Below are 27,538 nucleotides of genomic sequence, written 5' to 3' on the forward strand. Positions count from 1 at the left end.
AAGAAAAAAAGGCAACTGTAGTCTAATCTAGGTAGCCGCATCTTCTGGTTTTATATGGCATAGAGCAATGGATATATGAGAAGTTGATCTATAAATGTGTATGTTCCTCACTGTAAATGGAAGAAGTGGCAGAGCCAGAGGTAATGCCAAAACGATCGAGATTCTCTGAGCCTGCTTTCTCCTTTCTATTTTTAAGAATAACTTCAGCCCAATTTTTAAAATATGCTCTATTCTGTTTATAGGGTAATTTACCCTATAATGTTTAATTAAATAATAATTTAGGCTTTAGGTGATGGAGGCTGGGAATGAGGTTTCCTTCTTCCCTACACACCTGATGAAACTGTTCACCTGGAGTTTTTTTTCCCCCTCTACCTTCTGTTACAGTTTGACTTTGTGTATTTATCTGTAATGTTTTTCGCTAGAACTGCCCCTCCTTGGAGTCTGTTTGCACTCCTCAAGCCCTCCACCCCCAGCCCCAGGCTGCGGGAGGTGGCTGCTTGCCTGCTGCCCGTTCAACCCGCGTGTTTGCCTTCGGGAGCGGCAGCTCAGACCCCCGCGAGCAGGCACATGCCGACCCTTTGTCCAGGGGTAGAGCTGGCAACCCCCACAGGACCGCGTAGTCGCAATTTCCAAACTGTGATGGTGCAAAAGTGAGTATTAAGTTTTTTGTGTTGTGTGGTTTTTCGGTTTGTTTTTGGTTTTTTTGAATATATTCGAACCGGCCCGGCCGGTGTGTTTTTGGAGTGGTGCTACATGGCCGCCTCACGCGCCAGCGGTTTTGGGGAAGAGGGGAAGCAGCAGCCTCATCTGGAGTCAAAAAATAAGAACTCGGCAATTCCTTCCGCGCTGTGCCCGATGTGGTGCGGCGGGGCAGCGCGGATCCTGGGGCGGGTCCCGCTCCCACCTGGGGCCGCCCCGCCGGGCGGGAAGAGGAAGTGGGAGCTCGGGAGAAGCGGAAATTGCAGCAGGCGCCGCCGGCCCGGGAAGCAGCGGCGGGAGCCAGGGCAGCGGCGGCCGCGGGAGGCGGCGGCGGGCGCCAGCGTAAGCGCGGCGGGGAGGGGGTGCGGGGGCTCCCCCTGTGCCCGCGGGGCTGTCCCCCGGCTGGGGGCGCGGGGCGGTGGGGCTGGCCGGGCCGCTTTGTTGGGCCGGGCCGGGGGGGCTGTGGCGGCCCAGGTGGGCGGGGGGGACGCGGCGTCGCGCTGAGGGGGCTCCCTTCTCGCCGGGCCCGCGGGACGCCCTGAGGCGGCCGGCGGGGCGGCCCGTGGCTCTGTTGCTGAAAGGCCGAGCCAGGGCTACGTGGCTCCCCGTCTTATTTTTTAGTTATTTTTTATAGTCTATAAAGCTGAGTGTAAAGGCCCCAGAGCTGGTAACTTGCAAGAAGAAATAGCGCCTGCTGTAGCGAGCCTGGGGGGGTGGGAGGAAGGCGATGAGGGGAAAAGGGGGCGAGGGCCGGGGCTGAGGTAGCCATCGCTCCCTCAGAGAGGAGAGGGGGCTCCCGGGCTCTTCCCGCCGCGGGGCGCCAGCAGGCGGCCAGGCCGGGGCGAGCGCCCCGTGTCCCTCCCCCCCCCCCCCGAGCCTCGGTGGAGGCCTGGAGCCGCTGCCCGGTTCTCTGCACCTGCGGTGCTGCCGTTGGGCATCCAAGCGTTGGCATCGCCCTTTGTTCCCTCCAGGAGTTCGTCCGAGGGCCCTGGGGAAGAGGGGAGTTCCCGAGGTGCCGCTGAAGGTGCTGGGGAGGATGGGAGGATGGTGTGACTGCGGATTAGTCATAACAGCGGTGAGGAGCGGAGCTGGCCGGATAAATTCAAAGCATATATTTAGCCTGGGTTTGCATTTGAACCATAGCGTTTTCTTTTTTCCTTCAGAAATTTGACCATGTGAGTCAGTGACTCATAAATAGATGGTGTTTTTCCACGTTCTGCTTTGGAAGAGATGCTAGAATGCCAAGCAGCTGTGACAATCAGGCCTATTCCTGCTAGCTCCCCACCACATTGGAGGTCTTGCCTGAGATCCCTTGTTACTAGGCTGCTTTGCTCCCTCTTGTAATTCACTTTATAGAACGAAGGGTTGAAGTGTGGAAAAATGTTGGCGGCGACGTGCATAATTTAGGAAGAAATGTGGTGGATTTTATAAGGGTGTGAGTGTGAAATCCTTTAATTCATTATTGTTGTGAGGGTTTGAGGAAGAAGCAAAGAAATCTAGACATGAGGATCTAGCTTTCACAGCTGAATCCACAAAGCAAAATGAAACATGTCAATGCAAGTACTTAAGGAAAACCAGTTGTGTTTTGTATGAAATGAGTAGAGTAACCATACACATATGTACCTGCACTTCAGCTCTTGTCACCTGAATTCTGTTTCTAAATGATTTCCAAAGCATACGGCATGGTGGAGCATGGAGGGAGGGATACGAGCTGTCCTTCTTAGGAGCGGCCATACGTTTGTGTTTGGTTACAAAGGTAGAACTTGGACTTGAATTTTGCTGTTGAATATTGAGCTGGTTCAGTCCTGGTGCTTTTTTTGTGTGTGTGAGAGAGATTGATTTTAGCAAAGGCTAGATGGCAAGCTAAAGAGTAGGACAACCTGAGACATGATTGCATGAGAGAAGGCTTTAGACAGGATATTCTGAGGAGAATGATGAAATACCAGTGTTTTAAAGGTTTGTGTTATAGCCATGTAGTCTCACAAATTTTTGGATACTAAGTAATACAATAAATGCTAGCTCCTTAATTGTTGCCATACAAATTTGGTGAGTCTTGAAGAAGCAAAAGGGAAACGTACTACTCATGTCAGGAGTAGTCTGCTGCTGTTACACCCTCCTTCTCGGCTACTCTTTTGCTACCTCAGTGTTGGACTGTCTGTTTTTCAGTTGCTCTCATTCTTGTTACTAGTCCTGAAATTTCTGAAATGCTCCATAAAACTGGCTTATCAGCCCATTCTGTCAGGCTGTAGAGCAAGCAGTGATTTTTTTTTCTCTGTGCACTTTACCTGTGAATTATTAGTTATGTGTTTAAAAGGGAGCTTTCATTCCACATGGTGAGTTATGCTTGAAATAGTCCATGATAATCACCCTTATAATAAGTTCTTAACTAGAAGGATAAAATAAGCAGACGGAATGATGGTATGTTGAAGAACTGAGTTCTAGTGGAATCACAATGAAAAAAGGAAGTACTTCCTCTGACTCTTGTGCTTGAAAAAACTGTGAGAACAGAAAGCATTTTGTGGTTTTGTTTTTGCTGTTTAGAATTTATTTGTTTTGATTTACCTAGAACAAAGTGTATAAAATACAGCCACTAGCACCACGCTGGTCAGGTATTCTGCTCGCTAGTCACGTGCAAAAGTGTTAATTAAAAGCATCCAACTTGATACTCTACAGGGTATAAGGTTTCCAGAAAGTGAGATGCCCAAAATCAGCCTCTTGAAAGCACTGAATATTGTTTCTAGTTGTTATTGCTTGCTTTTTATGAGTTTTGCTTCCTGCTGTCAGTACTCCAGCACTCATCCTCTTTTTGCCATGAAAGTCCATCAAGGTGTGCCGAGTTAGGTGTTTCACAAGTAATTGTCTGAGAAACACAGTGAGTCGTTTACTCTCTTACTGCAGGCAGCTGGACGCCTAGATTGCATGCAAATTCATACAGCTGTTTGGATTTCTTTCATAATACTGAAACTCGTTACACAACACAGGAGGTTGTGTAGGTATAAAGTAGGTTATACTGCCTAATGAACAATATCATGTTCATCATTACTAATGGCTGGGGGAAAAAACACTTATTCCTACACCTTAAATATACGCACAGGATCTAGAATTAGCAGGCATCTTTGGAGGTGGATGTTGGTTTGGAGACCTGTTTGAAGAGAAGGCTTTCAGTGCAGTGTGTGAAGAAGACATGTTAATTTGAACAAGGAAAAACTTCCTTGTTTTCTTTGAAATCACGTCAGCGATTGCTCCTAACCTTTTTGCAGCGCAAACAGGAAGACTAAAAGGGGTTTTCAAACCAGCTTGAGAAGACAGCCTGAGAGCAGTGAAATCACTTTCACTCTAAATATAGCTTCTGTTTATGTGGTTAAATAACACACTTTATTGGGAATTTTAGATTACATCTCTATCAGCTTATATGTAATATAAAATGAGTTGATGCGTGACTGGAATGTGACTGTTTCTTCTGATGGTGTTGCAGATGTGGAAGGCTACTGCAGGCCACACCGTTTCTGTCAGTCAGGATGATGGAGCTGATGACTGGGAGACAGATCCTGATTTTGTGGTATGGCTTTTGAATTTTACTGATTCAGCAGAGGTGCGTAGCATGTTTAAGAGTAGTTCTTCAGCAAAATAAACCAATAGGAATATATTCCTGAAAAGAGGGAAAATTCACATTTTGTGCCTGCGAGTGATTAATAAAACTTCTTGTCTTGGCTGGGTACCTCAGGGAAGCCTGTACAGAATAGGTCTGTATCAAGAAGCAGCAGCCTTTTGGGGCTGAGTGTGTGCTCTGTGCATTTCAGCAGGAGACAAAGCACAGGGCTCACAGCAGAAGAGAAGTGAAGGTGGTAGTAGCTGCTTTTCTAACTCTTCTGATCTTGCAGACGTCTGAAGGCTTTTGCTGTGAACTCTAAAGCGTGGGTAACTAGTAATGTCTTCAGGTTTTTAACTCTTTTTATGTGTGTCCTTCGCAGAATGACGTGAGTGAGAAAGAACAGCGCTGGGGGGCTAAAACTGTGAAAGGATCTGGCCATCAAGAGCATATCAAGTAAAGCAGCTCTCTTTTTAAATTTATTAATAGTCACAATCCCAGGCGACTTTTAATCAACTCATGTTCTCGGTTACTTGTATCTTCATAATTAAAATGAGAGTCTCCGAAGAAGATTGATTATTTGCTGGATGGCTGGTCTTTCAAATATGTCAGTATCTTCGGATCTGAAATTAAGATCAGAAATACGGCATAGGGACTCTTAAATGTGTCTTTGTAACTGGAAATGTTATTTTTACTACCTCTTTGTGTCTGGAAAGTTTCTTTGTTCAGTTTTGGTGCAAGAGCAAATAGTGCCAGGGGAGAAGATCTTGTTGGGTGATCTGAGCAGCTCCAGTTTGGTACTTTAAGGATACATTTGGTCCCTCAGTTCTTAGGCTTTGTTTAGAAAACTGCTACCGAACTTGTAAAAATTGTGAAAAAGTAACAAATTGAGTCCTCTGGCACAGAAGCAAATGAATGCATCATGGAGGGCTATGTAAGACAGAAACAATCCATCTTCTGAATCTTGTAGTTCTTATGAAAAGTGTCTTAAGACTTAACTTTAATGTGTTTTTAGGAAATCTGTCATTGTGCTGTTCTTTTTGCTTTTACTTGTGTACTTCTGGGGCGTCAGCCCTGGTGGTGTAAAGCTAAGAATAAATGTCATCGGTGTTGCAAACAGAGAGAGACTGAGCTATGTGGCTTACTTCAGGGATCAATTTTTTTCTGCCCTATGTGGTGTGCAGTGGGGACGCCTACTGGCTGAATTACTCCTGAGGAGGCTTTAAACTCAGGTGGGAAGTGTTTTAAGGTACAAATTACCATCTTGGTGTATCCTTCTTGTATGTAGCGTGCATTACTGTAAGTTCAGTTCCTGCATATTACAAGGGACACTTGGGGAAGAGCAGGTACATGGCTCCTTGCATCCTTATTTTGCATTACAGTTGTGTCCAGAATGCTCAGTTGGAATTAAGAGTCCCATTAGCATAGGGACTGTGTGATAAGAGATGATCCCTATTCTGAAGAGTTGCCATCTAAATAAAAAGCATTGGAAAGAACTTAAATTAGGACATAAGAAGATATGTTTCGGGCACATATACATTTTAGGTAATTGATTGTTCAAATAATACCCTTCCATGTTAGCATGTTAGTCTTAAAACAAGTGGTTTCTTTTTTTTTTTTCTAGTCAGCATTTTGCAATGAAATAAATTCTGTTTCATGGAATATGATTAAGTGCTTTGTGCACGGAAAAAATGGGAAGGGCTTGAAAAATACAAGTAGTCCAACTTTTAATTAAGATGCTATTTTTATCATCATCTTATTTTGCATCTTTTTGAAGTTATCTTCTGAAACTTTGTTAGTAAAACTTGCTGCTTAATTATCTGTCTTTAAAGTATTCATCAGCTGAGAGAGAATGTATTCCAAGAACACCAGAACCTCAAAGAGAAGGAGCTTGAAACAGGACCAAAAGCTTCCCATGGCTATGGAGGGAAGTTTGGTGTTGAACAAGATCGCATGGATAAAGTAAGTATGAGTGCTTCCCTGGGATGATATTATACGGCTTGCCTTGCCTTGCCTGTGGCCTGCACAACTATATATGTGAGTTAAGCTTGTTGAAGGTGCAAAGTCGTTCCAACCTTGCTAGGTTCAGAGACGTAGAAACTCAGCTCATGAAATAAGTTATATACAGCAGTGGCTCATTTAGATGGCTCTAACAAAGGCACTTGTGCCACTTGACACTACTACCCAAATCTGTCACGCCATCGTGCTCTGTTACCCAGTTAAATCAAGATGCTTTTACAGAAAGAACTGAACTAAAGCACTTGAAACATCAGGAACAAGTATTTCAGGTGGCACGTTAGGAATCTGTAAGTGATGAGAAGTTGTGGGATGTGCAGCGGCCTCACATGGTTTTGTTTGATGCTTGCTCTGTCTTTAGAGCAAGTCTGCATGCTTGTGTCCTGGGTGGATTCCCCTGGAGTTAAGATTCAAGTTCCTAAATGTATATTTCTAAATTAACAAGGTACTTCATACATGAATAAATCCAGTATTTTTTTTATTTTGACGCTGTGCCAGCTTTTCTCTGCATGTAGAGGTTGCCAAAGAATGAAGGAAAAGATGTGCTGCTTCTTTTAAAGTAGAGGGCAGCTCTCTTAAACAGTGGTAAACTGTGAACAGTGACAAGTAATCCAAGTATTAAAAAAACTACTGTATTTCGGTCAGATGGTAATGTTTTACATAAGGACTTGATGGCTGTTTGTTACACCCTATTAACAAAACAAATGATAATTCTTAAGGGAATTCCATTAGCCATGTGATAATTAGATAGGCATATCAACTTCTAGTTTCTTTCATGTACTCTTGTTAAAATGAGCCAAACTGTTTCCAGAAATAGAATGATTTTATTTTCTTACTTTATTTACTTTCTGGGGTTTTAGTAATTTTGCAGCCTTAAATTTTTGCTGGATTCCCGTTTTCCAGAGTAAATAGCTGTATAATTCTCAATGGGCCTTTGAAACAGGCTAACCTAACCTTTGAGTCTGGGAAAGGAATTGCTGAGCAGATTAAACCATTAGGCCTGTTCTGCAGCTCTGTAGCTCTGTAGCGACAGTAGTTTATCCCTCACCTGTGTCCATGGGAAAAAAGAAAGAAAAGTGAGTACTATTTCCTGTAGGCCAGAATTAATCATCAAGAAAGGCATGATGGGCGTGATGCTGGAGACGTTCTCTATTTATTTTGTTCAAAAAGCTTTCTTCCTTTTAACTGTTGTTCCAGAACCTTACCATTGAGATCTTTCCTTCGCAGTTATGTGTGGCTCTGTGCAGGTGTGCTGGTATTAAGGTGTGACTCACTTGCAGTAAATGAGTGGTACTGACGTGTTGTCATGGTACGGGTTTTTTGCTGCATTTAGGACAAGACCTTCATGCTGACTTAAAATGTGCAGTTATAGTATTCTATATGCCAGACCTCCGTAACTCATTTACAATGTAGCAGTGTATTGTGATGAGGAATTATGAGGGCAGTTTACTCTGAAATACAGATTTTCAAGAAAAATCTTTTCCTAAGTCTTTTCTAAAAAGGATTATGTTGTAATGCTTGGTTTTTGATGAAATGCAGAAAGTTCTGGTACCACATAAAGAAAAGAACATGCTTAAACCTTGCCTACCTCAATTGGTGTAACAAAAGAGAGATCATGTAAAACCACATAAACCCTAGAATTTTCAGAGCTTCACATCTTCCATAAAATGTAATGGGTAACAGGAAGAAGAAGGAGGTGGGATCCTTTTCTGTGACCTTTAACAGTTACTCTACTACAGAACACCTGCAAAATGAACAAGAATATGACTCTTTCAGTCAGGAAAAGAAAGGAGCTTTTATACTGCTTATAAATTAAGGTAACGTCCTGTTATTGATGTCCTTATTCTGTTACCTGGCAATTACTTCAGCCATACTATGCAGTTATGTTTTCCTTTCCTATGTGCTGGGAACGTTCCCTCCAGCACCTGCGTTAAAAAAAGCAAATACTGTAAAAGGCGAGTTATTTACCATTTCTAGACACCTTGTGTCCTCAAATTAATTCACCTTGGTCCAGCTGTCTGATACTGGTACAAGATAAGCAGCCTCTCGTTCCTCAAAGGTCAGAGCTAGGGGCAGCTGCTTGGAGGGCGCTCTGCTGCGGCCGCAGGTGCTGCCTGCCCCTGCAGTCTGGCGCTGGAACCGGTGGTGCTGTGCAGGACAGGGGGTGATGGTGTGTCCGGAGAGGTGCCTGTCACAGGGTGCAACCCCTCAGTCTGGACATGGCTGTGTGTGCAGGTTGTAGGGGCTTCTCTTTCTGCCTCTGACAGGGATAGTATACATTTCAGCACCAGACTCAGATGTTAGATTAAAGTTGCAGGTTGCTCTGGCCAGCGCTCAGTTTTGCCACTGGACAAGAAAAAGCTACTTTTACTTTGTTATGTAGCAGCCCTCAAGGTGCTAGGCTGTAGCATTGATTCCAGAATCTAGAAGGGTGTCCTAGCGCTAGATTACTGCAACACTAGCAGATGCTCTGGATGTACTTTCAGGTGTGTAATTACATAGCCTTGTGTCTTACCTGAAGCCAGGCACCGTGTGATGTAACTGCCCCGTCTTTGCTCTGTTCAGCTTCAGTTCCAGGGCCAGGCTCAAATGGGAGACTGCAGGGTTGGGATACCTTTGGCATGGGGCACTCTCTTGATGTGGATGTATTGCTTCATGTTGCGATGCTGTTTTGCAAGTGAGAAGAAAGTATAAAGAGAAGGTCCCTAATTTTGGTTTGTGCAGAAGATCAGGGTGCCTCCCTAAAAGAAAGTCAATGGAAGAACCTAGCCGTAGTTGTGTTTGATTGCAGTGTAATGTCAGCTAAAACAGATCTGTACCTGTATGCCTAGATACAAGGCTGTGTATTTTATCTGGAACTAATCCTTGCTTTAAATTCCACATGAACACCATTAAGACTATATCTTTCTCAGTTTTATTCCTATGCTTTTGAAGTAAAAATGCAGAGCATTAAAAAAAACCCAACAAATCATACAGTCACTGCTGTCAGACTCTTTCTTGGCACTTCCCTTGCCTGGGCTGTATTGGTAGCATGGTGACGGTCTTGTAAAGACTTCTCAAGTGAGTAGCAATTTTCAGGGCAGTTAGTTTCAATAGGATGAGTGGCAGCAATGCATATTTGCAATGAAGCTTATCCTCAAGTTACTTGGTGCAGTGTTTTCTCTTACTTACAGAACTGTATAGAACTGCTGGCTGTTTCTGAACTTTCCAATTTCTTTTAGTCAGCTGTTGGCCATGAATATCAATCCAAGCTTTCTAAACATTGCTCCCAAGTGGATTCAGTGAAAGGGTTTGGTGGCAAGTTTGGAGTACAAACCGATAGAGTTGACCAGGTAAGCCATTTCATCTCATACTGCAGCTACTCACAGTAAGGTTTCTCGTTTTGTACATACAGCTGAAAAATTCCAGTACCTTAAAGTGCTGGTGGGGTCTGGTCTTCCTGTTGTATTTGAAGTTCAGCAGTAAACTAACGCTGACTGTTATGGAGATAAATTACTGTTTAAAACAAAATAGAAAAAATACACCTTATGGGAATTGAAGTGAGTTGAAAAGAAAACTAAGAAAGATGTTAAAATATGCCTTTTAGCCAGGCTGTGTTCTTCAGTGAGCATAAAATCGGTGTGAATGCTACAGGAGTGATCTGGGGATGGTTTGCCATGTATTGCAACATGAGCTGCTGGGCAGGATAATTGGTGTCCTGTTCCAAGGCTGTAACAGCTACTGCATGGAAATGCTGAATTCCTGTTGTACTGAATTGCTGAACCTGGCAAGATTAGAGATTGTTGCCAGTACAATTTGCTTTGGCAAAGGATGACAAAAACCCTTGCCATGAATAAATGTACTAAATTATCATGTAAATGAATATGGCCTATAAGTTAAGTAGGTACTTATGCTCCCAATCAAGAAGGTCAGAGCAGTATGAAAAGACATGGGAACTTCCCGTGCTGTTTATCTGCTGAAGTGCATGTGTTTTTTCTACTAGCATCTAACTCTTTGTCACACATGCAATTTTATTTCTCTTCCAGTCAGCTGTTGGATTTGAATACCAGGGGAAAACTGAGAAGCATGCCTCCCAAAAAGGTAAAGTGGTGAGGTGGTCGCCTCTGTACATAGATGTTTTTATAAATGATAAAATAGATCTCTATTCTTTTACTCTTTGTAAAAGACCTCATTTAGTGAGGCTGCCAGACATGTTGAGGGGTTTGGGTGGAAGAGAAGATGAAAAACTGAATTTCAAAGCAATTTCATGAGTTGATGGGGTTTTAAGAGAAGGAAATAGTGTGTCATCATGAGTGTTAATTTTCTTTTTTTAGAAGTGAGGTTCGAGGACATTTTAGAAAGACTGGGAGTTGTTCGCTGCTACATTGTACCCTGTTGGAAATGGGGAGTAGAGTTAAGAGGAACCATCGTAAACTATAGGACTGTTGTCCATCTTGTTTTCTGTGTTTAAAATTAAACTTAATTTTGTGTGCTAATTTTTCAGTTATGGAATAATTTTTTCCCCTCAATTGCTAAGATAGAATGTTTCCATTAAAAGCTTCTTCATTTCATTTTTATTGTTTTTTCCTCTCAATGCAGACTACTCAAGTGGTTTTGGTGGAAAATACGGAGTACAGGCTGACAGAGTGGACAAGAGTGCAGTGGGGTTTGATTACCAGGGTAAAACTGAGAAACACGAGTCACAGAAGGGTGAGTAGATGCACACGTTGGTGAGTTCGTACTGTGATGTAGTAGGCATTCATGGTAGGCAGTGTTGTAAAATACTAATTTTTTACAGCCGTTGCACTCCTTACCTGCTGAAAGTTAACACAATACAATTCATGTTGCTGAAAACTTTGACTTTTGAAAAAAACCTAAAACATAGGTTCTGACTGGTTTCAAGTGATGATCCAACTGCCAATTCTTTGGAAGCTGGGCACATAGGTTTGTCTGGAGGTTTTTTACAACTTCTTTTGCAAAGTTGTGGGTTAAAATAGTGAGACTGTAAGCACTGTTAAGCACAACAGAGAAGTGTTTCTAAAAGAATCAACTGTTTGTAGGTTAAAACATTTGTCAGAGTTAGTGGTGTTTAGAGTTAATATTGTGTTGCTAAACAGGTTTGCAGGCATATCTGATAAAAAATCAACCATTTTATTGAAAATTTTTGACATTTTTGCCATCTGCTTTCTGTTTATCTCAAAGAAATGTTTACACTCTAGAAATGCTAAAGAGGAGAAGGGGGTGTTTCTTTAAAAGCATCCAGGCTGTTGCTGACACGGTTTTTGAAATTCACTTTGCTCAAAGTGTCCTAAGAATTTTATCAAGAAGTCAAGTAGTACGATTGCTGATCTCACCAGCAGTTGAACTACATGTGATGCTGTTTTGTTTTCCATCCTGAGAGAATCTTGCAGGTCTGATTGTCACCATTTTTCAAGGTAATATTTTGTTATTGAACACTTATAAACAAAATTCTTCACTCTTATCTCTAGATTATTCCAAGGGCTTTGGTGGTAAATATGGTGTTGACAAGGACAAAGTGGACAAAAGTGCTGTTGGCTTTGAATATCAAGGCAAAACGGAAAAACATGAATCACAGAAAGGTTTTTATTATCTTATTTAAAAATACTAGTTCAAATCAATCAGCCTTTTAAACCTGGGATTTTTTTAATTTTATTTTTTTGTGTGTGGTAAATGTGTGTGTGTCCTTTTTGTATGCAGATATTTGTTTCCCTTAAGTAAAAAGGAAGGTATTGTAAATTGTCCCTGAGTCTCACAATCCAGTTTCCAAGGGACCTTGTGTCCCTATGGATGTTACTGAAATAAACGTGCAACTGCACAGATCTCTGTGGTATTCAGAGACAGTAGCAAGGCCTTCATTATTTATACATCTACATTATGCATATATATATATGTTATATGGCTTTAGGTGGAAAGTGCATCAGATTCTTCAGATTTTTGAATATTACTGAGTCTGTATGCTGTAACCTTCACTGGATTTGTGGTGCTTCCTTGCATTGTGATCCTAGAGTTACTGACTGGGTGTCCCTCCCCTCTGTTGAGGTAGTGTATCAGGGGTTAAAAAGTGTGAAAGATCATATCAGTAATGACAGGGCAGCTTATGCCATAACATGTTACTGCTTTTTTATCAAGTACCATTTACAGTCATGGACTGCAATAATGTTTTCTGAAACTTCATGCATACAGATTATGTAAAGGGGTTTGGAGGCAAGTTTGGTGTGCAGACAGACAGACAAGACAAATGTGCGCTTGGCTGGGATCACCAGGAGAAAGTGCAGCTGCACGAATCCCAGAAAGGTATATCAGTTCACAATTCTTTGCCATTCTTTCTGCCCTCCCTTGTTTTGACTTTTCTTTTCGCTGTGTGAACCCTCCTTTCCTGGTATCTTTAGCCATGCCTTACAGTAGCTGCCATGAGTCTCCTTTTTCTGTGTTTGAATGGTACTGGTTATACTGGTATCTGCAGAGCAGGTTTAACACATCCAATCCTGAGTCCTTGAAGGTTGAGATGTAATGATAAGGTCTCACTGGAGAAGCTTCATGAGTCTGCAGCCTGGATGATTTTTTTTTTTCCTTTTTTCAGTTGAGTTGCACAAGCCACAAATTAGCAATTTGTTTGTACTTTCCACAAATAATCTTCCTTTTGTGGTTTCTGTTATGTATACCCCTGTCTTCATGCAGGGGAAATCTGGTATCTATGATGTCCTTTTGCATTGTCTGAGGCACCTATTCCTATGAAATACTGGTACCCAGCAGAAAAGTTGCAAAATAACGATTGCTTCCCAGCCCTCTGACTGTTACCACTCTTTTAAATTAAAGAAATTAAATTATTTTCCTTTTTTTTTTTAATTAAAGAAATTAAAAGTGATCCTTAGAATATTGTTCTGTTGGATGCTACAGAAGATCTGTTGAGAGAGGATTACCTGAAGCCCTTTGGTTTTTTGTGCCTTCATTTTAATACCGTGTATTAGAATGGCTGTTCTAAGGCAGCGGTAGGGAATGGTTGTAGCTCCTAGCTGACAGCCTTTTTTCTTCAAGTTGTGCGGCAGCAGTAATACTCCTTTCAAACAACACTGTGTAGGAATACCTGGAGGATAGTCTCTGTGGACCCTATCTTAACACCTCTTTAGAAGTCAGATATCTAGTCTACAAATGTTAACCATGCTGATGAAGGAAGCTCATTTTATTCTGTTGTATCCTTTTGTCTGTTGTTTTGGTGAACATACTGTGTGTTTGTGTTCATAATGTTGATCAAATGCAAGTGCATTATGCAGTATGTATGAAAAATGTTGAAAAGTGCTTCTTTCTGTGACTTCAGAATGGTGTTCTTATGTCTGATAAATCATGTTGACCTCTTCCTAATCTCAAGTGGCAACTTTTGATTTACTCTTGCAAAAGTGTGTGGAGAATTTTTTTTTCACCATCCAAAATTATTGGTAATTGAAGATACTGCAAAAATTATTTTTAGTGTCTCTGACTAAACTTTATTTTCCTCCCTTCATTTTAATTTATTACATGTGGCTTTTTCAGACTATAAGAGTGGTTTCGGAGGGAAATTTGGTGTACAGACAGAAAGGCAGGACCCATCTGCTGTGGGGTTTGATTACAAGGAGAAACTAGCCAAGCATGAATCTCAACAAGGCACCGTTTTCACTTGTTACTTTCTTAACAGTGCAGCCACTTCTCACACAGTCTTAAATAGTTGTCCAAGTAGATGATGCTAGTAATGTGCAGGCACTTTCTTGCGCTTCTATTCCTACATGATCTAGCAATGTTCTTCCATTTTATTCTTAAAATGCTACATAAAGCAAGCCTGTATTCAGGAAACGGATATCCAATGTTTCGTTAACAGCTCTACATCATTATGCATTTAGGTAATAGCTATACATACAGTATGATACTAATAACACTATTATTAGTATGATGTTAATGACGTGCTTAACAGTTTTAGAGTCTAAATGTGAAGTTTTGACTGGATAAATCGGTGGAAAAAAACTCAGATAAGGACTGTGCATGTAACCATTAACAAGCGGCAGGTTATGGCATGATCATTTTAAAATTACTGTAGTCTTTAAAACAAGAACTAGGGAATGTTTTTGGTTCTTGGGTGAGCAAATACTGTTATAATGCTCTCTTTATTCATTGTGAAATAGTTGGGGTACAAACCATGAATTCCTGGTTTTCCGTTATCTTAAAGTGAGAAGTCTGGATCAGGAAAATGTAAGTGTAGTACATTTATTCTGGCTGAAAATACATACAAAGCTGAAGAAAATGAGGTTGTTCATTCTGATAGTCAATATTTTTCTGTGCTACAGTGACACAAATTCATGTGCCTTAGCTGAGCCCAAGTACGAGCACTAAAATAGCTGGCTAGGGGACCCAAGTGGTTTTGGGGCTGAGAGGAGGAGTAATTGTATTCCAGGGACGTACAGGGAGGGCTCTCCATCTATAGAGTCTAAGGGCACGTTCCTACAGCTCACTGCCACCAGAAAGGTGTTTTTCCAGCCACACACTCTTGCTGCTTCTGTTGCGCTGGCTCTGGTGCTTGTCAGATGTTTCTCTCAGTGCAACTCACTAGAAAGAGCAGAAAGCCACTCTTGTTCGGGTTTGTTTGTTGTTTTTATTGTTAATGCCACTAGTGAGTTAAACTGATTTTGGATATAACAAGTGCTGGAGTCAGCATCAGGTGAGAGAAAGAGTGTGCAGCTCTGGGGTGGTATGGAATAGCACGGCCACCCCATTTCTGTGGTCGTGAGTTGTTGCAGGTTCATGCTGTCTTGCGGAATTGCCCCTTTCCATGTGTAGAGCAGGAGTTGTCTCCAATGACTTTAGTGTTCATCAGTTGGCTATCACGACCAAATCCACTGGAATGAGAAATTTGTTATGTTTTCGTGCCATTCATATAATTTACCAAGTTAAAGAGAAAAAAAACACCTCTGTGGTCACCGAAGACTGGATATCGCTCTTTTGAGCAAAGCAAAATGGCTTAGGTTATACGATTACTGCAGAGGGCTAAGAATTGGTGCTGTGAAAGGCTGTGTTACAGAAGTGATGCATTAGAAGGGCTTATCCCTTATTCCTTGCTTGTTACCTTATCAATCCTCAGCTTAATGTTTACTCAAAGAATGCATGTTGCCCACAATCTGTCATCTGCTGGTGTACCTGAAGGCTCTTGCAGTTATGTATCCTTTCTGCATCAAAAAACAAGTTGCATTTTCTTTGGCGGCTGTCACTGTATCTCTGCATGCAGCTGAAATGGCTCTTTGCATTTGAAATGGCTGTTTGCATTTGGCAGAAAAAAATGGGAGGGACAACAAACTCCCCACTCTAACCTTTTTATCCTGCTTTTAGATTATTCAAAAGGATTTGGTGGGAAGTACGGTGTACAGAAGGATCGGATGGATAAGGTAAGTTGCGTAAAAGAGCTATGACTTAAATAGTCTGTAGGGATACCAAATAGTCTGGTTAGATCTGTAGTGTTCGGCTCTTCATTTCTGGATACTTCTGCAGTTTAACAGCAGAGTTCTGTGCTCTTGCAAATCTTTAAAAAGTAAGTTTATACACATGGAGCTGATGCCAGTTCATACGTGTGTGTGTGTGCGTAGTGTGTGTATGCATGCATATTAAATAGGAAAAACTGAAGCGTGGAATGAAAGAATAGCAAAATTTGTACAAAAGAATGAGAAAATCCTTTAATTCCACAATTACATGTCTTCTGAGGATATCCTTTTAGTGGACTGCTTGAAATAGGTGACTGATATCTAGCAACTTTGTCCACTTTCATTATCAGCAATCTGCTCTTTAGAGGAAATGGGTTTAGTATTCCGTAACAGTGAAAGACAGGGCGACTGATATCCCCTTCCTACCTGTCCGTTTTTGAATTTAAAAACATAGAAGATGAAAAAGTCTTCACTAAGATGTATTTACAGAATAAATTTACTCTTATCTTCATGTAGGACATTTAAAAATGAGAAAGTAGCAGAGTTTGAAAGTCCATAGGATCTTTTCACTTGTGGCTTCAGGACTCAAGACCGTTCATTTAAAAAAACACTTGTATTTTGAATATTGTTCTCAAAATACCTCTGTTATAGCAGTATCTGCTTCTTTAAGGGAACTAGATTCTTTTACCTTGGTAGAAATCCTGCACAATGTGGCTTAGAACCGCAACAGCTACACAATAAATATTTAGGGCATTGCCTCATTTTTAGTATGGATGAGTAGTCTGTTCATAGACTACTTTTTTTTTTTAATAAATAGGATTTTAATGTGTTTAAACTTGCTCCTAAAGATGAATTCCTATGTAGTTTGACTTACAGAAAGGATTGTTCCATTTGTCAAGTTTTGATTCTTCCTGATTTTGTTTTTAGTGTTCTGAAAAAAAGCCATAGGGGCAGTATCACAGTGAAATGTCACGGATTGAAGCTGTCTGAATGTCTTCATTGATTTTTGTTTTTTAAATGTACTCTGTTCTCCTTACTGATAGAATGCAGCAACTTTTGAAGATATTGAGAAACCAGCACCAACTTATCAGAAGACCAAGCCAATAGAAGCTGGTAAGGCATTGGCCCCAAATCCTTTCTTTGGAGGTTGTAATGTTCAAAGCCCAGGATATTACTGCATATGGTTTCTCTGGAGGGGAACTGCTGTATTTGCAGGTCTCTAGCGACCTCCACTACTCTCTCCTTCCTCCTTTTAGAGGTTGTTTTTGTTTGTTGGATTTTTTTGTGGGTTGTGGTTTTTTTCTTGAGGGTCATCAGAGTTCATGGAGGAAGAATAAAAAGCATCAGAGTAGAGAATAGACTGAGTAGCAGAGCAGAGTACAGTGAAGGAGAGGAGGGAGAAGGTGTTGCAGTGTTTTTTATGTAAGAGCAGGTGCACAAGAGGTTTGGGCTTGGAAGGGGAGAGGGAGAAAGAAGGGTGGAAGGACTTTCCTGAATGGGCTGTGAGTGCAGGGAGCAGAAAAGCAGAAAATGTTCAATCCTAGCAGAAATTTGTACCGAAAACTAATTCCATGCTACCTTTATACAGAACCTTAACCACTTTTGACTTTTTTTCAAATGTTACAGTTGCTAATAAAACAAGTAGCATCCGAGCTAATTTTGAAAACCTAGCCAAGGAAAAAGAGCAGGAAGACCGAAGGAAGGCAGAAGCTGAGAGAGCGCAAAGAATGGCCAGGGAGAAACAAGAACAGGAGGAAGCTCGAAGGAAACTGGAGGTCAGTGAGATTCAAATCACATTTGAACAGCGTGCCTAGTGTGTTTCAATGCAATGCTGGGAGAAAAGAAAATCTTTTAAGAAGAGATGCTTTCCTTCTTTCCAGCTAGGCTTTAAAGCTCCTTATGTGTGTGTTTCTGTGTGTACCCGTGCTTTACCTGATTGCGACTGCAGCCATCTATGAGCATGCACCATGTGTACATCAGATAGGGTGATAGGTTAACATTTGTGCTAGTATGTAATTTTTTAATTTAGTCTATCTCAAAATATGTATGCTGGTCTTGACCACTAGTCTTTGCAGCCTGACCTTTTCCTGCTGTACTTCTGCCTTTTGGTAATACCGGATTCACTTGGGCAATAGCGAATTCAGAGGATATTTTGAGGAGCTCATAAGGGGAGAGACATGCAGTCCCTGAAAGGCCCTAGATGAATACTTGTTCAAGAAGTTTAATACCATGGTGATAGTTGGTGATGCCAGGTTTTTTTTGAATTGGTATTGTGGAAGATGGAGATGGTATCACCCATTGGTATAGGACACGCCCATGAGATTAGGGGAAGTAAACTTCCAAATGTTAACTGAGTCTTAGACTGGAAATCAAGAAAATTAGTTTAGCATTGGCATGGTTAAAAGCTTAGTGATCTTTATGTTACTCATCAGCAAAATAATTCCAGGAAATGCTTAGTCAGAAACTACATCTTATGTGCTTTACAGAATTTGCGTATTTGGTGGAACTCTGCTGCTGAGATGGAAGGACTAGTACATTAATAGTAACTTGTCCTTCGTGTCTTGTTCCTTACTTTGTCCACACGATGCCTGAGCTGCCTTATCATCACCAATCCTGAGGGCTGCTGTCTGCAGCTGTGTAACCTTTCATGCAAGCTGCTGTGGCAGTGTTTGTCGAGAGCCTCTGTGGCAGTGTCTCGTGTGGTCTCATGCTATTACTCTGATTTCATGGCCTCATACTTGTAAACTCTGATACTATGGCAGGGAGTAGGAAGCAGTTGGTGCTGGTGTAAGAGTAGACCCTCTTTTTCCCTCCTCCTTCACTTCTTGTTTTACAGGTATTAGTTTATACTAGAGAAGACATAAGCATAGGACACAAAAAGAAATAGTCTTTTAAATCTAAGTAAGTGCTGCTTAGCCAGACATGTGGACTGAGACTTACCAGCCAGCTGGAATGCAACACTGATACTGAAATAGCATGCTCCAACTAGTGCTGATAATGTCCCAAGCAGGAATAACCAATAGGGAGATGAGCAGGTTCTGATGAAAAGCACGCAGTACTTGGAGATGCACAGGAAAAATGATCTCATCATCTTCATCATTGCCACGTGCTATGCTGAAGGGACCCTCCCAGAGGAGAATGCTTGTCTGGGACCCTCGTCACTGTTCTTGGCTGGCTATGCAGGAGTTTTTCTATTTCCTCCTTCTCTCTCTCTTTCTCCTCTTCTGTTTTTATTTTCCACCAAAAGTATCTTTCATTGTTAGAGCCGATGTATGCCATCAGCTGCAGACCCCACTAATAAATCTTGCACATGAACTTGTCTCGCTGTTCTCTGTGAGACATCTGGAATCCAGGAAAGACTCTCAGATGGTTTCTCAGATCTGTTCAGTCCTTTGCCTAACAAGAATGGGGCAGACCCAGTGGCTGATTTCTCAGATGTGGTCGATACTTCCCCTTAGCAGGATGCCGCTACAGGACGTCAGTGTGGTGTTCATCCCATTCCATCGGTATGGTCTAATTCATCACAAATTTAGACTTGATATAAATAATTTGTTTTACAAGTATGAAAAACAATGTGCGTGGTAAGCTCATGGTAACCTAGCTCCGACCTTCCTAAACTAAGAAAAATGTGCTGCAGTGAAACTGCACATTACTTCACATTAACTAAGCCAGCCTAAACGAGCAGGGGTGGTAACAGCCACCTTGTTCCTTATGCCAGCAAAGCATCTGTACAGTCACACGCAAGTGGAAAATTAACCCTTACAAACGGAACATCTAATTAGCTCAGATCAGTTCCCCTCCCAGTTCGGTGGCTTGGCTTCTCTGCTCCGCTGTTCAGAGGTGTGCAGGCCGGCGCTGCTTCTGAGATAGCTCTGTAGTTCTGCTGTGCTGAAACTGCATGGCTCATGTATCTTTTGTGTTTGACTCCTGAAAATTTCCTTTTGAGTTGTGTTTGAAATCTGGGAAATTCTAGCTTTATAGGATAAATCTAGTCTCTCCATCTAAAGTGACTGGTGCTTTTTTGTTGTTGTTCTTTTTTTCGTTCACCTTATCACTTTTTTCCCTTACAACTTCAAGATGCAGAGTGTGAGCTTATGCTCACTGCACATATGTATCGCAAGATGAACGGGAGTTCATCTTTGTGTATCAGTGATTTCTTCTAATGCTGCCTTTCATCCCTGTGGGCTTTTAATACCTACCCCCAGCTGCTATTTGGGTTTCTTCACTGTCTTGGAGAAAAACATGTTACACCTTTAACACAGCACCTGCCACTCTCATAAAGCTGGGAGGGGAAGAGATAAAGAGCTGAAGTTGAGAATTCAGTGTTTTCTGTTTGGTGAGGTCAGCGAGCCTGCTCCGGGGTGCCACTCTGTTAGTCACCCTTCTAATCACCCTGCTGGCTTCGTCCCCGTGTAGCCTGTGACTTCTGGTACTGGGCCTTTCAGTGACCCCCTCAGTTCTCTCGGTGTGACCTGTGTAACAGTTTGTCTTTCTCACTCATGTCATCTTGAAACAATCCACTTCATGCTTCAGATGCTGAGTGGCTCTACGTTAGGCTACTCCTATTCCAACCCAGTCGGAGCCATTTCTTTTAAGCAGTGAGGAGGAGATGATTGATCATATGTATCTTGGCAGAGCAGTCAGGCTTTCTGCTTAGTACTCCCTTCTGTTGCACGGGTTTGTAGTCTGGGCTGAGTCGGGGAAGAAGTTCAGCTTCTCCATTAGCTCTCTTGCCATTCCTTTTAGGTAATCGTATACTCGTAAGTAAGATCTGTGGATGGAGGGTGGTGAATTTAGGCTTTTGTAACCCATTTCAGCTTTTCATTGAGGTTTCCTTCTGCTGAGGAAACAGTTCTCCAGAAGGATTTAAACGTAGTAACACAGGTTCTCATGAGTCATTGCACTGTTATGTCTTAGTCCCCACCCCTTTCTGTCTCAGAAATTTCTTTTGTTACTGTTATTTTTTCTTTAAGTGTGGGTTAAATTCAAGCAGTTAGGCTTTATTTTTCTTGTGCTTCATCAAAGATTCTGTTGCCTGGACACATTTGAAGTTTTTTTCCAAAGCTGATATTTGAATTTCACCATAACCAGATGATTAATGTTCTTCCAGACTGAGCATCTCCATGGTTAGTTGCGTGATTCTGCAGACGCTGAGGGAGGGAGGATGAGGTTAAGGGGGAACTGAAATGGCACTGGCTGCACTGCCCCACGCTCACAAGCTGAGCATGGAAAGGGGAGGGATGTCAGCCACACCATCCACAGATACTGTGAAGGGTGAGGATGGACTTTGACTTAAGTGAACTTTATTTTTTAAGTCAACTTCCTTGCACAGAGGGAAAGTTCTCTCACTTTAAGATGTGGGCATATGTACTCCCACAATGGCAATGTGCATATGGATTGCAGTCCTTCAAGAGCCCTGTTTACTGGTAATCCTCTTCTGTTTTGCTTTTCACATGTGTCACATAGTCAAATGGTGTTCAGGGAGCTCTTTCTTCTTTAACTGCTGGTTTGAACTGATGGGTGCCTCGTGATTTAGCTGGCCTCTGCTGCCTTAGAGAACAAGGCAGGATGCTCTTTCACATGGAGCATTGCAGTGTGGAAGAACCCCACGCTGAGGGGGTACCATGCAATTTGAATGTTTTACGGCAATTATGCTGTGCCTGTCCTCAACTGTCGTTTGTTTTGCAGAGACCCACTGCCTAGGCCAAATTGTTCGAACTGTTGCCATCTTTGATGATGTTAATGGATTGATACTACTTAATTTGTCCCCCGACATTGATTTGACTTCTAATAAATGCTTTGGTGCTGCTTTTTTATCTGTAGTTAGGAGTTAAAAGTGGGGGAGGACTGTTTGCATCAAACTGGATTTTTTTTCCAGAAAGGACAGCACTAAGCTTTGAATTCTCTTCAAAGCTGGCTCTGTTCTCTAGACATGCTTCACTTGCTGTTAGGTGTATTTTTTCTGAGCTGTGACAAACAAAGGAAGATTATTTTTTTTTGTAGCAGAGTCCTATCACTTCATCTCTGCAGTACAATTTCTTCTGAGAATCCTTTGTGGAGTTAGTTTGATGGATGGAGTGCACAGTCTCCCATAATACGTATTCTCTTCTCTTTTTTACAATAAAGAAGGAAGTTTGGACCTAGGTCCACGGTTTTCTTATCCCCTGTGGTAAAGACAGGCAAAATGAAATAGCTGGCAGTCTTTTTTTAAGTCATGCAAGCATTTCTTGCACTATGGTATCCTGGCTTCCTAATGATGATTGTGGATTTGCCTTCTGATTCACAGGTGGGATGGCACAGTGTGAAGTGCCTGAGTGCCAGAACACTTGATTCAGACCCATGTTCTCTGTGTCGCAAACACAATAGCAGGACTGCTTTTATTTCTACCATGTATAACTCTTTTGAATATTTGAATCCCTCATTGTCAGTCTGTAAGACCTAGTTTTTTCTAAGCTACTCAGTCTTTTGCCTTGGCAGGTGTTTTGCAGACCTGCAAGAGCTTGCAGGATCATTTCTCATCAAAGATAATGTATCAGTTTTATAATTAGAACATGCAGGCTTCAGGTTCTATAAACTTACGCTAAAACAGGACATGAGGCCCAGCCAGCCAATGAACAGAATGAATATACTGAACACAGAAACCCTGCAGCCCCTATGGAAACATGCCAAAGAACATAGGGTACTCTGTTTTTAAACACATGCATGCATACATACTGTGCGTTTTTTGTTTCTTTGCTTTGTTCTCTTCTGCTCTGCTGTATTTCTGAGGCTTTACCGGACAGCTAGTCTAAACCTTCAGGCAGATCTAACGATCCAGCCAGTCCAGCCCAGCTGCCTTCTGCTCCCCGCTCGCACCAGTTTATTGCAGAATATGCTGTCTGTCTTTCTTAGTGGAGGGTTGTTTCTTGTTCAGTGTCATGACATCCGTGGTTAAACTGCACTGAAGTTTTTCTTTCTCTTCAATTTAGGAGCAAGCTAAATCCAAAAAACAAACTCCACCGCCATCTCCTACCGCACAGCCAGCTGAACAGAAGGCACCCTCAAGCCCAGTCTATGAGGTTTGTTAGAATCACTTTTGGTACCTAGTTACTGATCCCAGGTATAGGAACCTTTTCACAAAACCCTGACAAACCTCACCTGTATTTCTGCAGGATGCAGTTTCCTATGAAGCAGAGCCTGCCTGCAAGAATTCCAACGCAACATATTCAGCTGAATGCGAGACGGAGTCCAGCTACAAAGCTGCAGAGTCAGACTACCAGGAAGCAGTGAGTCAGCGAGAGGCAGAGTATGAGCCAGAGACTGTCTATGAAGTGGCAGGGGCAGGTGACCATTACCAAGCAGGTAGGGTGTTTGTTTCTGATCTGAAACCCTCTAAGACGAAGATGATTGCTTTATGCAACTACTTAATGAGTGGTTGTGCTGGTAGCGCGCTGTCCTGGTTTTCTAAAGTCTTAGCCTGATGAGACTTTTTAGATTCTCCACCAACAAACCTTAATTAGGAAATTAAGATATGGCTAGAGCAAGGCTGAAATTACTTAACCTTTGTGAGATGATGTTGGAATAATTACAGTGTTCTCTAGGGTATCAGTTCAAAAAGAGCTCTGGGGTAGCCATTTCCACCCTACGTAATGCAGCTCAACTTGAAAATGAGGCACAGAGATGGAGATTAAACGTGTGTTGGGCCAGTGCTGGCCTGCCAGGCGACAAACTGTCAGCAATTCTTGGACTTTGAAAGTGGAGTAAGGATGACTGAAACTAAAGAAACTGCAAGAATACGGTTCTTCAGAATTCCTCTGTTTTCTCACCTCTTCTGGTTCTTAAGCGAGGTGTGACGAATGAACCTACTTGCTCTGGTACGGAAACCTGGGAATTTTATAAGGCCCCTTTCTCGCCCCCAGCGTGCACACTTAACTTGTATTGAATAGTCTCTTACACAGTGATCCTGGGTTCAGTTGTTCTGTCACATTTTACTGAAGCGTTATAAGGCCAGTTGTTTTTATTTTACATGGTATTAAATGCCTACTTGTGAGCACTTCCTTTCAGGTTTTAATTGTGTATGATTTCGGAAAAAAACTCATTTCAGAAGGAACATCAGCACGGCTTAAAAACTGCAAAGGTTTCTTGTTTCCTGTGTGGGTTAGCAGTGGAATTAAAGGAGTACCACCACAGAAAAGAACTCGGGGTGACAGGTAGTGTGGCTCCTGCTTTTAATTTTTCTTCTCTCTCTCTCTTTAGAAGAAAATGCTTATGATGAATATGAAAATGAACTTGGAATTACAGCCATAGCCCTTTATGATTATCAAGCTGGTAAGCAAAGCTCTTGTTTTTAACCTTGTCTTTGAGAACTCGGTTCTGCCTAGATAAGTTTGGATTTTTTCTTTGCCTTTCATCTTGTAGTGTCTTGCAGCAATATCTGAAATGAAGATGTGAAGAGTTAGGAGTTTGGTGATTTAGCAGTAGCATTGAGACACTTTTGAAACTATTAGCTGCTGCTTCTGGAAATGGTGGGAGTTTTCAAAATCGTTTTTACCTAAGTGTTAACACTTTTGTTAAACTCTTGGTATACATTGTTGTTTAAAGTCGTGACTGGTTAATTCTGAGGAGAGCTCAAGAAAGCGGTTCTCAGTGTGTCAGGTAGCAGTAAGTTAGAAACACACCCGAAGTGCAGCAGGTAAGAATCTACCTCTCACTCCGGAGAATGAGAAAGCGTCTACCTTACAGGCTGCCGCTGCCCTGTGCTGTTTCAAACGCCCTGTTGGGAAAGAGGAGGCTGATGGTGTCTGTGTTACCTGTAGCGATGGTGGGTTGGTAGGTCGGTTGTAGCGGACTGCTCCCGGGTGAACACTGAGTGAGCCTCTTCAACTCTCTCTGCAGCGGGTGATGACGAGATTTCCTTTGACCCAGATGACATCATCACAAACATAGAAATGATCGATGACGGCTGGTGGAGGGGTGTCTGCAAAGGCCGATATGGGTTGTTCCCCGCAAATTACGTGGAGCTGAGACAATAAAGACTATTGTCTACTGGTTATGCCTTAATTCCCCAGTCAATAAATCTGACTTAATACACTACAAATCATGATGCTTTTCTGAGGATGGAGGGGTATATACATATTGCTTTTATATTTAATACTTTGCTGATGCTTTTTAAAATGTTTATGCCACAGAAATCGCTAATATATTGTAACTACTGTGTTCTTCACTAAGGCTCTTAAGATGATTTTCATGCATTTGGAAACATTTCTTCTCTGCCAAATTAGCAATTGTCATAAAAAGCCTTTTCAAGGACAATTAGCTGTCTGTTGTAATATTGCATGTTTTACTCATAAGTGAGCAGATTTACTTAGTGTTTAAGTCTAGTTAGTCTTCCACTAAATGTTTTCAGCTAAGAAAATCATGGCTATGCAGGTTGCTTGCATTTCCACTAAGCGGGAGGGGGGGACTGGGGCGGTGCGTAATTTTTTCTTTCCTTTTCCAGATAGAGCTTGGCAAAGCAAAGAGAATGCTTGAAAGTTGCAGCTAATGGCAGTTAATCAGATACTGTCCAATATTTGTAGAATATTAATGTTATGAAGGAAACAGTCTGGTTACTTTTTCCTTCTCTTATAAAGCGAAGTTCCTTGGCTCTTTCATTGATATATATTATTTTTTTTTAATATTTTTTTTCCTGTTCATGTAATCCCAGGGGAGGGCTGCAAACACTCCAGCACTGACTGTTCCAAATTTCTTTAGGTTTTTTTGTTTGTTTCACCCTCCTCTTTCCCAGGAGAACTTGGAAAAGTTACTATAAGAGTGTTGAGTCACTCAACGAGATTCCTACTTGTTCAAAGGGAAACTGGCATCCAAATCCGTGTAACTACCTGCAGGATAAGTCTCATGGCTTTAAATGGAAGAGCAAAGGCGGGATGGAATTGCAGTTGCATTCTCTGTGCAATACATCCTTTGTTCATAGGAGTGGCCTGCTGTGCGGTAATGACATTTTATGTAACCATATTTGAGTCAAGGAATGTTAATATAAGTAATTAGATTTAAAATCCATATAAATGATCTCAGTTTTAAAACCATACAAGATACAACTATGCTTTTTGTATGTTCAACAGAAACTGCCAGTAATGTTCTACTAAACAAAATTAAACCTGTTGTTTGCCAAAACTAAACCTGAAATTCTTGTTGTTCTAGAAAGCTGAAGTCACTGCAGATTTAGGGTCCCTACCAAAGATAAGCAAGTTGCGTCTAATAGTGCACATGTTCAATGTATGTACTGTCTGTTTCCACCTTCTGATCAAAATGGGAATGGCAGAACCGGTGTAGTAGCTAAGAAAGAATGCAAAAGATTTTTATAAACCGTAGATTTGAATCAATGGACTATAGAAGACCTGGATAAAAAGGTAAAATGTATAACGTATCTAGGAAGAAGGCATCATGTTGAACCAATTCTTGGATGGTTGGGACAATCCTTAATGAATGTCACATGTGTGTCATGATTATATTTTTTTTCCTTTCCATGGCCTCATTTCTGTGTTGTATTTGCATTACTAGGGTTGGGTTTTATATGCAGTTTATTTTATCCAATTTTGCATAGACACCTCATAGGGATATGATTTTTTGTAAATTAAATATTCAATAAACTTTTTGAACCATTTGCATGGAATAGTTTTGTATTTTTAAATTGCTTTGTCAGTCTGTTTTGGATAGTTCATCTTGTCTCCAGCTTGTCCGGGACCAGCTTGCATACAGCAAACCATGCTTCCTCCAGAGAGCTGCTGCATGATGCCTGCTGCTGGCGGGAAGGGTGCCTGCGTTCCTTGAGGCTGCTGCTGCCTTCCAAGTAATTCCCTTCCTCTGAAACTCATTTGCTTTGTCTTTTACTCCTACTCCCATGTGGAAATTTTAGATCAAAATTAGACTTCAGTTGAACTTAAAGGAGAGATAATTTTAAATTTTTTGTTTAAAATATCTTTGCAGCAGGAGCTGTTTTGTCTTTTATTGTATGTGCCTGTTACTTCTGCTAAAAATACCGGGGAGCTGTGGATTAGGTGAGAAGAGTTGCTCCTGGCATTTGGGAATACCGATGGTGGCATTTGGGAATACTGATGGCTGCAGGACACTGAGTGCTCTTGAAAGCACAGCCATCAGTTGTGGTCACATAACATTTTCCATCGCTTTAAAGCTGTTTTGCTCTTGTTCACAACAAGTCCTTAGGTCAGGTGCTTTCTAAAGCTTTGCTCCTGTAAGCCTTGGCCGCAGAACGGTATCCTGCCTTGCTGCCTCTGCAACCCCCCGTTTTACACTTCCTAATCCTGAACTTTTCCGAGGATCTGATACTTGATGATACACTGCTAGAAATGCTAAGAAAGAAAATCCTACCACCCTTTTTCCTCATTATTCTTTAGTGCTGCTATATTAACAGGAAATCCAAAGCATCAGAGTCCTAAAATTCAGCAAGTGTGAGCCGCTGCTTTAGCCGGTAACTTAAAAACACCCAGCCTGAGAAGAGAACACGCAGGCAGAGGTAGGCTTTCTGCACTGGGGGGAGGGGCTTACGACAGCTTTACACTGCTGACAGCAGATTGAGGGGGCCGGTGTCCTGCCAGGACAGGGCAGGAGGGACGATGCCACATGACGGGTGGCTGCTGTGCTGAGGCCTTTTGGTGGAAGTACATGGGGTGCAGCTGCAAGGTCCAGGGGCTGCTGCTGCCGCCACAGCTGCTGAAACACAGGCCCCAAGGAGGTTGTCGCAGCTCCCTGCCTGGCAAGAAATGAGCTGCTAGCAGGGAGGGAAAAGCTCCAAGGGAAA

The 27,538-nt window shown here is 41.9% G+C and overlaps 1 protein-coding gene across 4 annotated transcripts; it reads left to right on the forward strand.

The window, feature by feature from the left end:
* The first annotated feature begins 925 nt into the window (after nt 1-925).
* CTTN (cortactin) lies at nt 926-26,383 on the forward strand. Of its 4 annotated transcripts, XM_040608097.1 has the most exons (17): nt 926-1,041; nt 4,175-4,258; nt 4,671-4,744; nt 6,121-6,250; nt 9,526-9,636; nt 10,330-10,384; nt 10,883-10,993; nt 11,773-11,883; nt 12,488-12,598; nt 13,832-13,942; nt 15,653-15,708; nt 16,785-16,854; nt 17,368-17,516; nt 22,710-22,799; nt 22,893-23,082; nt 23,977-24,048; nt 24,616-26,383. In XM_040608097.1, the coding sequence occupies exons 2-17, from the start codon at nt 4,175-4,177 to the stop codon at nt 24,750-24,752; spliced, it is 1,662 nt and encodes a 553-aa protein (XP_040464031.1). In that variant the 5' UTR covers nt 926-1,041; the 3' UTR covers nt 24,753-26,383. The 4 variants fall into 4 exon arrangements, with proteins under 4 accessions (XP_040464031.1, XP_040464032.1, XP_040464033.1 ...); XM_040608098.1 differs by lacking the exon at nt 13,832-13,942; XM_040608099.1 differs by lacking the exon at nt 11,773-11,883.
* Nucleotides 26,384-27,538: the final 1,155 nt, after the last annotated feature.

Source organism: Falco naumanni, chromosome 10, assembly GCF_017639655.2.
Source record: "Falco naumanni isolate bFalNau1 chromosome 10, bFalNau1.pat, whole genome shotgun sequence".
Taxonomy (NCBI): Eukaryota; Metazoa; Chordata; class Aves; order Falconiformes; family Falconidae; genus Falco; species Falco naumanni.